The sequence below is a fragment of the Centropristis striata genome, chromosome 4 (assembly GCF_030273125.1).
Source record: "Centropristis striata isolate RG_2023a ecotype Rhode Island chromosome 4, C.striata_1.0, whole genome shotgun sequence".
NCBI classification, from domain to species: domain Eukaryota; kingdom Metazoa; phylum Chordata; class Actinopteri; order Perciformes; family Serranidae; genus Centropristis; species Centropristis striata.
Window position 1 is genome coordinate 16735132 of NC_081520.1, and position 16565 is coordinate 16751696.

A 16565-nucleotide genomic window follows, 5' to 3' on the forward strand; every position below is an offset into this window, starting at 1 on the left:
GCCAAATATCCTGTTAATCTGATACCATATGATTGTCTGTGTCTCTGCCCTGACTCTGCTACAGGGTGGCTCACTATGAAGGCGGTGCTGTGTGCAGTCAGGCTCGATCCCTGTGGAGGTTGGAGCCTCTCAGAATCTGGTAATTGTCCCCTCAAGGCTCTTACATAAGACATTTGAGCCAGATATGCTTGCTGACAAGTTTTCTTCTCAGAGTGATAAATCTGAGGTGTTGGGTGTAGAGTATTTTTGTTAATAATCTCTGTGTAAACATAAGCATTGTTGGAATTATTTAAATAGTTTTTCTTTAGCTGTTGGAAAAATAGAAATAGGAAACGTAGGGAAAGGATTGGAACATGCAACAACATGCCTCAACCATAATCAAACTGATTACATGGATACATCCATGTTCCTCCGCTTATCCGGGGCCGGGTCGCGGGGGCAGCAGGTTAAGCAGGGCATTCCAGATGTCCCTCTCCCCAGCAACAACGTCCAGCTCCTCTTGGGGGACCCCGAGGCGTTCCTAGGCCAGGAGAGAGATATAATCCCTCCACCATGTTCTGGGTCTTCCTGCTAGGGGTGGGCAATATGGACCAAAAGTTATATCCCGAAATATTTAGATATTTTTCTCGCAAAGTGAGAGTGAGTGAGAGTTGAAGTCAAAGCCAAATATGACATAACACAAGTAGTTTTATTGAAACTATTTTATTTAAGTGAACATAAATACTGTATAACAACAGGAGAACCTTTTTGTTAAAATCAAAGCTCCATAAAAGTGCACATTTAAATAAAAAAGTATCTTAAATAAAAATAGCCTATGAAATAAAATAAGCCAATCTTTTTCTTAAATAAATATATTTATATTAGAAAAGAATAACAAACATTACAAAATAACTAAATATGACAAACCCTAGTAAGGGCAGCAGTTATATACAAAGAACAGACATTTTTTTAAACTATATTGATATATGCGATATGGTCTAATTAAAAAATATATCGATATATTTTTATATCGATATATCGCCCAGCCCTACCCAGGGCCTCCGTGGAGATATATTAGGACAACATTTTTGGCCCCAGAGAGATGAAATGATATAGAAGTCATTAAAAGACTTTACTAGCTTTTTAATAAAAATGTTATTGTATTCCACTTTCTTCTGTTAGCTGGAGCGGTGGCCACATGAAATGGGGGCAGTCTTTCCGTATTCGCCACATCACCACAGGCCGGTACCTGTGTATGGATGAGGAGAAGGGTCTGTTGGTGGTTGACCCGGAGAAGGCCAACACCAAACTATCCGCTTTCTGCTTCCGTGCTTCGAAGGTCAGAATTAACATTTCGAGTTTCTCTCCATCTGTTGTTTTGCTGTGAATAATTCTCTCATTAACCTCTCTGTGATTCTCTTCCTCCGATCTCTTTCCCCTCTGGTTCCCCTGAGCAGGAGAAGTCAGAGGTGGCTCAGAAGCGTGATGTTGAGGGGATGGGCATTCCAGAGATAAAGTACGGAGAGTCCATGTGCTTTGTCCAGCATGTGTCCACAGGCCTGTGGCTCACATACGCCGCCCTGGATGCCAAGGCTGCTCGTCTGGGAATGATGAAGAGAAAGGTTAGGATCTGCCATGGGGATCAAATTAAGATAGTAGCTGTCCTAATAAGGCAGCAAACACTGAGTCACAGCTGAGCATGTATAACATCCAGACTCTTTTTCAAAATTTAATTACTAGTGCAGTGCCCGTAGGAAGTATGTATTCGTATAGTGTGAGATTGTATTTTATAGGTAATGCTAATGCCTCTTGCTAGTGTAACCTTAAATAACACAGAAACGCTATCTTTCTGTCCGTATTAGCTGTCAGATAATAAAGCATTGTTTTTTACTGTTTTCAATGGATCAAACTGATGCAGAAGAAATGACTTAAATCTCCGCTTAGCATGCTAATCGTGAGATAGCACATTACGCAGTATGCTGCACTAAAAGTACATTAACATGAACCCAATTAGCTGATATACTATATTGGATCCATAAAACACTTACTTTTCATAAGGTACCACACCATCCAGAACATACACATTGAACATTGATATTTGCTGGAAAATATTCGAATATTATTGGAAAATCGAACCTTGCAGCCACTTTAAAACTCCTAAAGATAGGTAGGCTAAATAGACTTACAGATGAGATGAGTCAGGGTGGAAATCCAGAGTGAATTGTGTTACTGACCAGGTGTAGGTCTATCATACAATGGGGCTGAGCTCCCCTAAAAGGCGGCGCAGCTCCCCTAAAAGGCGTCCGATAGGAAACAGTGCAATGCCGCAACACGTCCTACATAATGATATTTTAATAAAATTAATTCAAAAATCTTCAAAATCGAGGATGCACACCTTCGTGCCATGTGCGAGACACATACGAAATCTGAGGTCAGTCTGACTAACGGTCAGAGAGATATGCCCTAGACACACACAGACGCTTCTTGCTTTTATATATAGATATATGAGTAAAAGCAACAGTGAAACTCAGGGAGACCATTTTGATTTAAAAAAATATAGTGCACAAATTCAAATAGATTAGCTTTTTGCGCCTTGCTTTAATTGAAAACAATAAACTGTCAGTTGCTTGCTTTATAGATAGATGCAACAATGAAAATGTGATGAAAACAAAAATATCGCTACCAATGCTACCACCTTGTTAAGTTTGTGTGGCTCATTTTTCTGCATTTGAGATTGCTTTGCTGACTGTAGTTTCATGATTTAGAAAGGTCATAAAATGATATATATCATATATCTTTGATATTTAAAGCCAAGCTCTTAAACGTTCCCTTTTCCATTACCTTAAGAACAAGATAAACAAACTTGAATAGCTGTTAAAATGACACTGACACTCGTCGTGGAAGGACCGAGGATGAGAGAATACCATCTGTAATGTAATAATATTGTCCATGTGTCCAGGTCATTCTGCACCAGGAGGGCCACATGGACGATGCCCTGACTGTGTCCCGCTCCCAAACTGAAGAGTCTCAGGCAGCTCGAATGATTTTCAGCACTATGGGCCTCTTCAGGCAGTTCAACAAGTAGGTCTTCAACATCAATGTGCTCTCATAATGTTTTTACAGCTTTGTAATCTGACCATTTTTTGGATCTGAACAAATCAAACAATAAAGAGGAATAAAAAATGTTTCACATTTTCACATTCTGTTGCTTGTTTGTTTGTGTTCTTCAGGGGTTTGGACTCTCTGGGTGGAAAGAACAAGTCTCCAGGTTCTGTGTCGCTCCCTCTTGAGGGGGTCATCCTCTCTCTTCAGGATCTCATCTTCTACTTTAGTCCTCCTGACGAGGAACTGGAGCACGAGGAGAAACAGACCAAACTTCGCTCCCTCCGCAACCGGCAGAACCTCTTCCAAGAGGAGGTAATCAGCATGCTGCCTGTGAAGCCTCACGCAGCTCCAGACTTTGAGTATTGATTTTTACTGTCTGTCCCTATAAGTAGTTTTTTACTATAACATCACATACACTTATTTTAATCACTTTTGAGAACATTGTGCTAATTTACATCTATTCCCTGGAGGCTCACCATAACCTCTACCACAGATACACAAAACCTACAAAATCTGGAGACTGTAATCCATGCTTCTATTAATAAGAGATTGTATTACTGTAATTCACTATATCCGGGTAGTTGAGGCAGAGCAATAGGTAGCAGATACACAGAGCGCCTCTTCGGCCAATCAGCACATCCGTTTTCTGCGCTCGATTGCTCTGCCTCAACTACCCAGATGTTCGTCGCAGGAAATTTGAATTGAATTTTTGCGAACTGAATTTGAATTGTGAGAACTGAATGTTCAGTCCAAAACTAATAAATTAAATTTCAAATTATAATTCAGATTCAGTTTTTCAATGCAATGATTCAAATTGAACAATACAAATTCAAATTATGAAATTAAAATTCAGTTTTTTAATGCAATTATTCAAGTTAAGAAATTCAAATTCAAATATAAATACTTCAAATTCAGTTTCTGGTGGCACATATTTCAGCCCATAAGGAGGGTCATTGCCTGAATTCTAACCTTAAACCTAAAGCAATAGAAATAACATAATAATGATGTGTTCATGACCTTTTTGTCCCCATATGGGTTTTTGTTTTGTTTCTCAGGGAATGATCACCATCGTGCTGGAGTGCATCGACCGCCTCAACGTCTACAACACTGCTGCGCACTTTTCTGAATTTGCTGGAGAGGAAGCTGCAGAGTCCTGGAAGGAGATTGTCAACCTTCTTTATGAGCTGCTGGGTAAAAGAATCACTATAAACTTTAAGTACAAGTTGAATGGCATATGTACTGAATAAAGTAACTTATTTTCACTCTCTGTGTCTCCACTGAACAGCTTCCCTCATTAGAGGGAACCGCTCTAACTGCGCGCTCTTCTGTGACAACCTGGACTGGCTGGTCAGCAAGCTGGACCGTCTGGAAGCCTCTTCAGGTATCAGATGTTCCTCACCTATTCACTGATAGCTCCCATTAATGAAAATTGAGTAGTAATTGCTTGTTAGGGTTGGCTGGATCTACTGTAGTTATTAGATTCAACTCAAACCTTTAAACTGTTGAGGGCTTATTAGATTTCAGGCACAAATCCAGCACAAATGACGAAGGAGGATGGAAGCTGCCAAAATCCAATATTTAAAAAATACAAACATCTGAAATAAATCAATATGATATATTAACATTATTAATTTATTTATCAGGGCATTTACTTATTTAATCATTTTTATTTTGACATTCCTTTCTCCATAGTAGAAAAACATGATTTTAATAGAAATCTCCTCTGACTAGTTCATGCGTAAACTTTTGTTTATTAAAGTATTATGTGTTGATTTTTAAGCATATTCTTATTAATGCTATGTCTTAATATCTTAGTAGTAATTGCAACTCCAAACTTTGGAACAAATTGCCGCTGCACATCAGACAGGCCTCCTCGCTGTCTCATTTTAAGTCTCTTCTTAAAACCCACCTCTTCTCTCTGTCTTCTGTCATTTAGGTATTCTCGAGGTGCTGTACTGTGTGCTGATTGAAAGCCCCGAGGTTCTGAACATCATCCAGGAGAACCACATTAAATCCATCATCTCTCTCCTGGACAAGCATGGAAGGAACCACAAGGTTTGTCTCCTCTCTTTGCCAGGAACAAGGTGGGAATGTAACATTAGCCTGCAGCCAATTTATTAGGTCCAGCTGGCAAGGCTGCCGACACTTTTGCAGGTGATGATTTGGAAAAATATAGTATCCTGAAAGTGTATTTGGCTCCTAAAAAAACTTCTTGGTTTTGGAATTCCTTTAGCAATTGCAGCCAGTGGAAGACAATGTGAATTGTTGCTTTGCCACATTTAAACATAGAGGTGATCTCTGTTCTGTCTTTAGGTCTTGGATGTCTTGCGCTCTCTGTGTGTGTGTAATGGTGTAGCTGTGAGGTCCAACCAGAACCTCATCACTGAAAATCTGCTCCCGGGTCGTGACCTCTTGCTGCAGACCAACATTGTGAACTATGTCACCAGGTTAGTTGTTTTATTGTACAGTATAAAAGGTACAAACTGTTTGTTGTCAGGGCATTGCACTGCAAAAAAGGGGTGTCTAAAAAAGGGAAATGATCAAGATATGACATAACAAGATATGATATAATATGATTATATATGCATATAGATACTTGACTATCAAGGATGTACATACAATAGATAATATACTAAGACTATAAGAATATGTAAATAAGTAGAATGTGCAACAGGACCAGAATATTGTATAAATATCAAGTTGGTAGGTAAGTATAAATACAGCATTTGAATGTCAGTGTTATGTATGAAGTTTTGAACTATTTGCCATGGCTCTAGTATTTTATAATATATAAGATGATATATTATAATATTTAACTTGTAAATGAAAGTCATTAACCACTCTATGAAAAAGCTATCGTCTGTAAAACTTATTGTTGATTTCTTTCCTTTTTTTGTGCTCAGTGTAAGACCCAACATCTTCCTGGGTACATGTGAGGGATCCACCCAGTATAAGAAATGGTACTTTGAGATGATGGTGGACTACGTGGAACCCTTCGTGACGGCGCAGGCCAGCCACCTGCGAGTGGGCTGGGCCATGACGGAGGGCTACAGCCCGTACCCCGGAGGAGGAGAGGGGTGGGGGGGAAACGGGGTGGGAGACGACCTCTACTCCTACGGCTACGATGGACTGATGCTGTGGTCAGGTAAAATAGTTCCCTTAACTTATTAACCCTTTAAAGGGCACTCCTGAAATTGAAAATGTCAACCCTGAAGTGTTATTGGAGAATATTACAAGACTTTTTGCAAAATGTTTCATTTTTATATTGCAAATCGAGGTCAATTGAGTCACTATTATTATTATATTTATTATAGTCTCTTTCCCACAGAAACCCTAAATAGACAATAACACATAATTTGCATCCATCACCACTTTATCTTTTACCTTTAAACTATTTATTATCTTTTTACACTACTTATTACATATGCATAATGTCTGAATAAGTAAGTAAAGTAAGTAAGGTAAGTAAAATGTATTTATAGATACAATCACAAAGTGCTTTACATCAGGGATAAAATGCAGTAAAATATGGAGTTAACAGAAAAAACACACAAAAGCACAACAACAGGTAACTTCACATATGCCCGGGAAAACATCAACATCAGGGGAAAGCCTGCCTAAAGAGATATGTTTTAAGTTCTCTCTTAAAACTGTCAGTGGACTATATGCTGCGTAAGGTCAGTGGAAGAGCATTCCAGAGGCAAATGTCTTTTTTAAAGCACCTTATATATGAGAAGCACACGTAAATGTAGTTGTATACTTTTTTAATACAATGACAATAAAGGAAAGCTTGAATCCTGTATGATTTACTTTTCTATGAGCTCACGGAGAGCGAGGAGACCTGTTATAGATGTCCGTTGTCCGCTCAAGTTACCAAATATGGTTCTTTGCCTGATAAAGGGTTAACTAACTGTTTCCCATGAGGTCGTGTCATATGGCTTTCTCACTCCCTGCTCCGCCCCTCAGGTACCGTGCCTCGGCAGGTGGCTTCACCAAGCCCACACACTCTGCATGCAGATGATGTGGTCAGCTGCTGTCTGGATCTGAGCGTGCCCAGCATCTCCTTCCGTATTAACGGACACCCGGTTCAGGGCATGTTTGAAAATTTCAACGTGGACGGCCTCTTCTTCCCTGTCATCAGCTTCTCTGCTGGAGTCAAGTAAGTCCCAAAAAAATACACTGCAAAAAAGGTTTGTCTAAAAACAAGATAAAAACAGTAAATCTGAGGGAAATGATCTTGTTGCATGGACAGATAATTTCACTTGACAAGATTTCTGAAATTAAGATTATTAAATCTAGAAATAAGCATGTTGTACGCTTAAAATAAGAAATTACAAATCATTTGCAGTGGACTCTGCTCGGGCCAGTTCTTCGATACTTGCAGCTTTAATTTATCTTGTTTTAAGAGTTAATTTCTTATTTTAAGCGTACAAAAGCTTATGAAATTATGTCTTCATGCAGCAAAATAATTTCCCTCATATTTTGTGTTTTTATCTATTTTTAGACACACCTTTTTTGCAGTGTACTTAAAGAAGTTTAAAAAACCCCCCCAAAAAACCTGTTAGGCAGAATGGACCCACTCAAACTGATATATACACCGCTTTTTTGTGTAATAAAATATTTTTAAAAAATGTATATATGTAATAATAACAAATATATATATATATATATATATATATATATATATATATATATATATAGTAAAATAATATACATTTCCATTAAAGTTCCTGTATTTTTTGTTGCATTAGTAATTACTAATATGATTGACTTCAGGTTAATGTCTGTATTTAGCCTTTATAACAGTACATTAATGTAACAAATATTGATGCAATGGATACACGTGGGTTCAGAGGCTGCTGTCAGCTTACAGAATATCTTAAATGATTCATTCAGCTTGACATTCAGTTGTTTCAATTTAAAGTCTATAATTGTGTTTAAATCCTGTAATTGATGTCTCAGATAATCCTTCTAAAAACCTGCAGTGTCTGGTCCCCCAGAAGAGATTTTACAGCTGCTGTGTGTAATGATCCGTCTCAGTGCTGAGATGGGACTAATGGTGAATTGACTGATGAGATCAGGGAGACAAACACAGGCTCAGGAACTGGCACTGAGATGAAATCAATGTTTTCTTTATTATCAGTCTTATAAAGATCAAGCCACTGTTGCCATAAAGGATTTAAGTAGTATATAAAGCTTTTTCAAACAGATAAACACTGCAAAAAGTCAGCTCTTAAAAACAAGGGGAAAAAGCACAAAAAGTAGGTGTATTTTGTTTAAAAATAGCAAAGTTATCTGCCAATGGAACAAGAAAATTTGGCTTGTCAAGACTTTCCAAAACCAGTAAAAATATCTAATCTCAATGAACCCAAAAATACCTTAGAATTAGTGTATTCTAACTAATCACTAGTGCATTTTTCTTGATTCTAATGAAATACATGTGACCTATTTTCTCAATATGTTGAAAAATATTCTTGAATTAATAATAAGTAAATGCTCGAGCCATCATCTTGACATAATGATATGCATAGGCATTATATTTCTTGAAACCAGCAAAGTCATAGTAAAAACTAGTGAACTTTTCTTGATACAGCTACAAATATTTTTTATCTGTATGTAGAATATTTTTCTTAAAATTCTTGAAATAAGGCAAAAGCTGTGGAATCTTTATATCAAACAGTGAAACAGTCTAAAATAAAAACTGCTGACTAAGAAGAACTATCTTATCAGACAAAAAAATAAGCATATATTCCCTTGATCTAAGATAATTAATCTAACTTAGATTTCAGTTTTTGCAGTGAAGGCTTGGACCGACTCTTATTTTGTTACCTCAGGGCTCGCTTCCTCCTCGGTGGTCGTCATGGAGACTTCAAGTTCATGCCCCCGCCTGGCTACGCTCCGTGCTACGAGGCTCTGCTGCCCAGAGAGAGGATGCGTATCGAACCCATCAAGGAGTACAAGCACGACTTTGAAGGTGTGCGCAACCTGCTGGGCCCCACCCTGTCCCTCACCCACACCTCCTTCACCCCCTGCCCCGTGGACACTGTTCAGGTAAAAGCTCCAAACTTAAAAATCAGACTTTGATCATGTCACCTCTTTTCTTTTGCCTTCAATTAAAGTTTTTTTTCCCTCCGGCAAGTGCTAGGGAAAAGTGTCCCTTATACTGCAAAAAAAAGAAAAGTTGGGTGAACTCAAACTTTCAAGGCAACAAACTTCGATAACATTTTAAGTTGGACAATTAAACTAAATATTTTTTAAGTTTTGTTTGTGAGTTTGCTCAACTTTGAATTCAGATTTTTGTCAACTCAACTGTAAGTTGTACTAGCTTATAATTTTACATTGTAATAACTTTTAATCCTTACTTCTGCTAACTTCTGCAATGTGCTGAATTGGCACGATTGTAATGCTGCTATGAAATGTCAGCTAATGTTGCTACCACAATTTTGAGTTAGCATTGATAAGCTAATGGCTACTCTTGTAGCTGTAACAAGCAGCGCCGCTAGCATCAGTTAGCCGCTGGCTTTCGATAATGACCGAATTTCACCGCTTTCCGCATTTCACAACAAAGAAATAAGAGTTAGCAAAACTATTATCCCTTGTTGTGAACCCCAACTTAAAGATATAAGTAACAACAACTCACAAACTTGTTTTTGAGCATACGACTGGCTCCCTTTGTTGTGCTAACTTACAAAATTGCCCTAAATGTCAATAATTTATATTTCCGAGTTTTACCAACTTAAATCACTGTTTTAGGCCAAAAAATACAAATTGGCTTTTTTCCAGTGTAGTAATCTCACAGTACTTTTAAAATTATCCCTTCTTCTTTCAATTTATTTTAAATTATTTTTTTTTGTTTTGTTTGTCTCTTGTTACCTTTGTCAATTCTGTATTTTATTGCACATTTTGCACTTTTATGTGAAGCACTTCGGTGCGTCTTAGCCGTCTGTAAATGCGCTTTATAAATAAATTTGACTTTGACTTTGACTATGTCGTTATTATAAGTATCTGCTGTATTTGTTTCTTGGTGTTTGCTGACTTTCCCCTGCTCTATAGATTGTGTTGCCACCCCACTTGGAGCGTATCCGAGAGAAGCTGGCAGAGAATATCCACGAGCTGTGGGCTGTCACCCGTATCGAGCAGGGCTGGACCTACGGCAGTGTGAGTATGGAGTTCACTGAAATATAGATTCGATGAGCTTTGGAGTAATGTGAAAGTGGTCTGACCAGAAGAGAATGGATGAAATTAGGGACTTGGGAGTTGGGGCTGGACACATGGTGTCCTGTTACATGAACCACCAGCTGACGGGTATGTTACAGTCATTTTAAACTCTTTTCAGCAGCTAAGATTGATATTAAGCTGTGTGATGTTACATCACTTTTTGATGATTTTAAGCCCCCTGCACTGCAAAAAAAGGGGCGTCTTAAAACAAGATAAAAACACTAAATTAGAGGGAAATGATCTTGCTGCATGGACAGATAATTTCACTTAACAAGATTTCTTAAATTAAGATTATTAAATCTAGAAATAAGCATGCTGAATGCTTAAAAAAACAACAACAACAAATATACATTTATTTTTTTTCCAAAAAAAATCTGAAAAAAATATTTATGTATCGGGATTTTATAGCAGTTTTAGTGTGCGTGGCCTTTTTTGGGGGTCACCAGAGGGAAGTAAATTTGAGGAGGGCATAAGGGTTAAATATCATCCCACTTTATTCAGAGCCAATGTGAATTTAAGTTTGGTATTTAGAAATAATTTAGATAATTAAGATTGACCCTTTTCAACTTCTAACAGCCTGTGATGGCATCAACCAGGTTATGTTTTTTTTCTCTTCGAATTATTTTAAATGTTCTGACGTGTGAGTAACCGACCATCATCTTCCTCCACAGTTCAGGGACGACAACAAGAAACTTCATCCTTGTCTGGTGGACTTCCAGAGTCTCCCTGAACCAGAGAGGAACTACAACCTGCAGATGTCTGGAGAGACTCTCAAGTGAGTTGAATATTTCTGCAGAGGTTTGACTTTTGCGAGACGGGAGGGTGAACAGAGGAACTTTATGTCCTTGGACACAGTTGTTGATGCCGGTGTGTCCTTGTTGTCCCACAGGACTCTCCTGGCTCTGGGTTGCCACGTCGGTATGGGTGATGAGAAAGCAGAGGAGAATCTTAAGAAGATCAAGCTGCCCAAGACGTATGGCGACATAAGTGAAACTAAAAAAAACGTTCTACTTTATCTTTTGCGTGTATCTGAATATGAACTTCTTTCTGTGTGTGTTCTCCTCTAGCTATGTGATGACCAATGCATACAAGCCTGCCCCCCTTGACCTCAACCATGTCAAACTGACACCAAACCAGAACCAGCTTGTAGAAAAACTAGCAGAAAACGGGCATAATGTTTGGGCAAGGGATCGGGTACGACAAGGATGGACCTACAGTATTGTGCAGGTAGCCATTTTCACTCCTTTATATCCTTTATACATGTATAAATTACGTGGTATCGGATCGGTGCCTGGACTCCAGTACTTGCTGATACCGATGCCAGCATTTTCAGCGGTATCGGAGCAATTTCAGATACTGGTATTGGAATCGGAACAACTCTAACAACATGCACGAATCTCATGACATCTTTTGTTTTATAGAGTCGTATTCCTTTATGTTTTTCAGGACATCTTGAATAAGCGAAACCCTCGTCTGGTACCGTACAACCTGCTGGACGAGAGAACTAAGAAAACGAACCGAGACAGTGTTAACAACGCTGTCCGCACCCTCATTGGTTATGGCTACAACATCGAGCCTCCAGATCAGGAGAGCTGTAAGTCACATCACCTCATCCTAACATGCTTACATCTACAACATCTCCAGCTTTTTCTTAATCTGATTTGAAATTCTTTTTTTCCCTCTTTCCCTGCAGCTGGCCATGGCCTTGAGAACACCCGCGGTGACAAGGTACGGATCTTCAGGGCAGAGAAGTCGTACGCCATCACCCAGGGGAAGTGGTACTTTGAGTTCGAGGCCGTAACGACGGGAGAGATGAGAGTCGGCTGGGCTCGTCCCAGTGTCCGCTCCGACACTGAGCTGGGAGCAGATGAACTGGCTTACGTCTTTAACGGCAATAAGGTCAGTCTTTGGTTCACCTTAGTAAAATCTGCGTCAGACCAATTTAACTTTGGACTGATCAAATCAAGTGCCTATCACTGTCAAAATAGGTAATATAATTATAATAAAAGTCTTCACAAATCACAAATACGGAAATTTGCCTCATGTTTCATATGTTTGTTAAAAACATACCATAGTAAATAAATCTAATAAAAAGTACAGAAAAATAATAATGGACTTGGTTCCAGTTAAGGAATTTACTATATATTACTATATATTTACTATATCACTATAACCTTTCCATATCAATGGAAATTGGAAGTGGTATTTTGAATTTAACATGTATTGATGTAACCTTTTTCAGGCTCAAAGATGGCATATTGGCAATGAACCCTTCGGTCGCCAGTGGCAGTCTGGAGATGTCGTTGGTTGTATGATCGACCTCACTGAGATGAACATCATGTTTACACTCAACGGAGAAATGTTGATCAGTGACTCTGGCTCGGAGATGGCGTTCAAAGACATTGAAGTTGGGGAAGGTAAGAGTTTAAGTTACCTTATCTGATCATTGGTACTGTAGCAAACTGAAGACTTATCTTTTTAATTTGGCTTTTACTTGAACCATTTTTAGAGTTTGTTCTGCTCATGCATCTTAGTGTTACGACATCTTTTCTTTTATTTATTTATTTATTTGCTACTATTTATTAGTATTGTGTGATATGTGCCTCTTTTTGTGTGTGTATGAGGACTCTATACTGCAAACAAAATCTACCTCTGGGTACAAATAAAGTAACTTGAACTTGAACTTGAGCTAGTTTATATATATATATATATATATATATATATATATAGCTTTTTTAGCTAGCGTTTTTAAAAACTTTTTATTGTTATTATTATTTCCTTTTTTTAAATTAAAATTCTATTTATTTATTCATTTTTTAATTTTATGTTACCTTACTTTATTTTTTATTTATTTTATCTAATTAATTTCTAACCTGCCTCCTGTGTTTCCTCAGTTTGCGCTTTGTTTTTATTGGGATGGTGGAGGGTGTATGCTTGTTTCTATGTTTTGTTATTATTATTATTATTATTATTATTATTATTATTACTTTCTCCTTTTTTATGTAAAGCACTTTGTGTTATATCTCTCTTGTATGAAAAGTGCTATACAAATAAAGTATGATTGATAGATTAATTGATTGATTGATAGCAGTAACAGAGAGGAAGTATCACAGTTTGTATGATATTGGATATTGATACAACTTTAGAGCAATTACAAAAAAGCTTTACCAATAACTTTTCTGTCGTTCTACCCTCCAGGTTTTATACCAGTGTGTGCGCTGGGCCTGTCTCAGGTTGGAAGGATTAATCTTGGGCAGAATGTCAGCAGCCTGCGTTACTTTGCCATCTGTGGCCTGCAGGAAGGATTCGAACCTTTTGCCATCAATATGAAGCGAGACATCACCATGTGGTTCAGTAAAAGTTTGCCCCAGTTCGTGCCTGTACCAACAGATCACAATCATATTGAGGTGATTACTCAGTGACACTTTAAATTACATGTTTAATGAAGCTACATTGCAAAAAACGTGTGTCTAAAAACAAGATAAAAACACTAAATCTGAGGGAAATGATCTTGCTGCATGGACAGATAATTTCACTTGACAAGATTTCTTAAATTAAGATTATTAAATCTAGAAATAAAATAAAAAAAACCCCTTATATTTAGAAGTGTTAGAAATAAGCATTTTGAACATTTAAAATGAGAAATTAACTCTTAAAACAAGATACATTATTTAACACTTTTTTAACGTTTTTTTAAAATCTTGTTAAGAAACAAATAATCATCAGGTCACTCTGCTTGGGCAAGTTCATCGCTGCTTGCAGCTTTAATTTATCTTGTTTTAAGAGTTAATTACTTATTTTAAGCGTTCAACATGCTTATTTTTAGATTTAACAATCTTAATTTAAGAAATCTTGTCAAGTGAAATTATCTGTCCATGCAGCAAGATCATTTCCCTCAGATTTAGTGTTTCTATCTTGTTTTTTGCAGTGTAGAACTTAAAAACTAGATTATTTACCGTTAAAAATGTTGTCTCCTAGGTGTCCCGTGTGGACGGGACTGTGGACAGTGCCCCCTGTCTAAAGCTGACTCATCGGACCTTTGGCTCGCAGAACGCCAACACCGACATGATGTTCCTCAGACTCAGCATGCCCGTCCAGTTCCACGAGACCTTCAAGATCACAGCAGGCACAACTCCTCTCACCCGTGCCCTCACCATCCCTGAGGAGGAGGTGATCGTGGTGGAGCCCGACTCAGAGTTTGAAGTTCTGAAGAAGTCTGCCGGACGAAAGGAGCAGGAGGACGACAAGAAGGAGCCGTCTGTCGCTAAGGAGATCTCTATGGAAAATGAGAAGGACACAATGTCAGAAAAGGGGAAGAAAAGAGGGTAAGTTGGCTGGCATTTTCCTCTTTTCTCTCGTAAAAAAACAAAACAAAAATGTGCTACTGATTGTGCCGCATTCAGTTCAATGATGTTACATTATGTGGCCTCAAATTCTTCAAAAATTACCTGAATATCATCTACACTGCAAAAGGGTGTGTCTAAAAAACAAGATAAAAACACTAAATCTGAGGGAAATTATCTTGCTGCATGGACAGATAATTTCACTTGACAAGATTTCTTAAATTAAGATTGTTAAATCTAGAAATAAGCATGTTGAACACTTAAAATAAGAAATTAACTCTTAAAACAAGAGAAATTATCTAACACTTGTAAATCTAAAGTTAGTTTTATCTTGGTAAGAAACAAATAATTTGCAGTGCAGCTTTAATTCATCTTGTTTTAAGAGTTAATTTCTTACTTTAAGTTTCCAACATACTTATTTCTAGATTTAATAATCTTAATTTAAAATCTTGTCAAGTTAATTAACTGTCCATGCAGCAAGATAATTTCGCTCAGATTGAGTGTTTTTATCTTGTTTTTAGACACACCTTTTTGCAGTGTAGCAGTGTATGATTTTTTTGTGCAGCTTTATGATTTATGTGTTCAAATTTCTGAAAATATGTAATCTTCTGTGGACTTTAGATTCTTCCAAAAGGCCAAGAAGGCTGCCATGTCATCTCCTCTCGGTCCTCCTCCTGCCCCTCCCACGGTGCCACGTTTGGTGGAAGATGTGGTCCCAGATGACAGAGATGACCCTGAGATCATCCTGAATACCACCACTGTGAGCTAAACATTATCCTCTGCTAATGCTACATCTACAGCACATGCTAAAATTATCCCACCAGTTTGTGCAAATCCCCTGGATCAGACTGGCACGGCTTGCTGAGGCTGCTCATTGGGAGTTTACTGTATATTAGGTTCCATCATACTATTTAGGTCACGGGTGTCAAGCTGATCCATTAAAAAGGACCATATGGTTGCAGGTTTTTGTTCCAACCAAGCAAGAGCACACCTGATACAATAAATCAACTGAGTGAAGAAGGTGATTTGAATGAGTTGAGTCAGGTTTGCTCCCGTAAACCTGCAGCCACACTGACCCTGGCATGGATCAGTGTGACACCCCTGATTTATCATAGCATCCCATAGCACTATTACTGCTCCTAGATGTCTCTCTCATGCTGGGCTTACACCAAACGATGTGTTACTAAAAGCTGAAAGTCTTTAGTAAATCTAGGAGTTTTACTGGAGTCACGGCGCTCCGTCATCTCCATGGTTAAGTTTAAGGTAGTAATCTGCTCTGTTTCATATCAGTCTTTTCCTAGTCTTGGGTTTGGATCATATCAAACGTGTTTGATATGATCTCAAGTCTCAGTGACGTAACACAATCACCAACCAATAGATGAGCGGGGGAAAGGTCCCCGGTTCCAGACCGGCCAGTAAAACCACTTCCACAGGATAAAGGAACATCACAATAATGCCTCAATAAAAATATAGTGATGTCATATATTTAGATGTTTCTTAGTGAAGAGAACAGTAAGGAGACCCAGTTAAAATGTTTAAATAAATGTATACATAAATAAGTAATAAATAATCCATGATTAATGTATGATTAACTAAATGAAAGTTGATAGAGCTGATAAATATAATTATTCAATTAAACACATTATAATTAAATAGGACATAAATGTAAATCATGAATTAATTTCTAAATGTTCCTTTCCTTTATTCTTCCTTATATCTATTTTTACTGTAAAATAGTCAACTTTTCATGTGATAAAAACAGAAACCCTTTTTCAGCTTTGTGAGGGGCATTTTGTGGCGTCTTCTCTTCTTTTTGTTGTTGTTTTTTTCAACACGAACCACTGAGTCACACACTAGAGCAGCTGGAGCCAAAAGCTGCTTCTCCTCCATTTAGTCAGTTTTTACAAAGAGCATGATGGG

The 16565-nt window shown here is 37.9% G+C and overlaps 1 protein-coding gene across 1 annotated transcript in view; it reads left to right on the top strand.

Moving 5' to 3' along the window:
• The window catches only part of ryr1b (ryanodine receptor 1b (skeletal)), a 118322-nt gene that overhangs the window by 32570 nt on the left and 69187 nt on the right, over positions 1–16565 (top strand). Inside the window, exons 10-31 of the mRNA XM_059330916.1 lie at positions 65–139; positions 1162–1318; positions 1437–1601; positions 2939–3060; positions 3210–3396; positions 4140–4275; positions 4370–4465; positions 5021–5139; positions 5398–5531; positions 5988–6229; positions 7051–7243; positions 8919–9135; positions 10138–10242; positions 10974–11077; positions 11192–11275; positions 11370–11529; positions 11749–11896; positions 11996–12201; positions 12545–12719; positions 13501–13709; positions 14281–14627; positions 15267–15405. Of these exons, the coding sequence (XP_059186899.1) occupies positions 65–139; positions 1162–1318; positions 1437–1601; positions 2939–3060; positions 3210–3396; positions 4140–4275; positions 4370–4465; positions 5021–5139; positions 5398–5531; positions 5988–6229; positions 7051–7243; positions 8919–9135; positions 10138–10242; positions 10974–11077; positions 11192–11275; positions 11370–11529; positions 11749–11896; positions 11996–12201; positions 12545–12719; positions 13501–13709; positions 14281–14627; positions 15267–15405 (3520 nt within the window). The remainder of the gene's footprint in view (positions 1–64; positions 140–1161; positions 1319–1436; positions 1602–2938; positions 3061–3209; positions 3397–4139; positions 4276–4369; positions 4466–5020; positions 5140–5397; positions 5532–5987; positions 6230–7050; positions 7244–8918; positions 9136–10137; positions 10243–10973; positions 11078–11191; positions 11276–11369; positions 11530–11748; positions 11897–11995; positions 12202–12544; positions 12720–13500; positions 13710–14280; positions 14628–15266; positions 15406–16565) is intronic.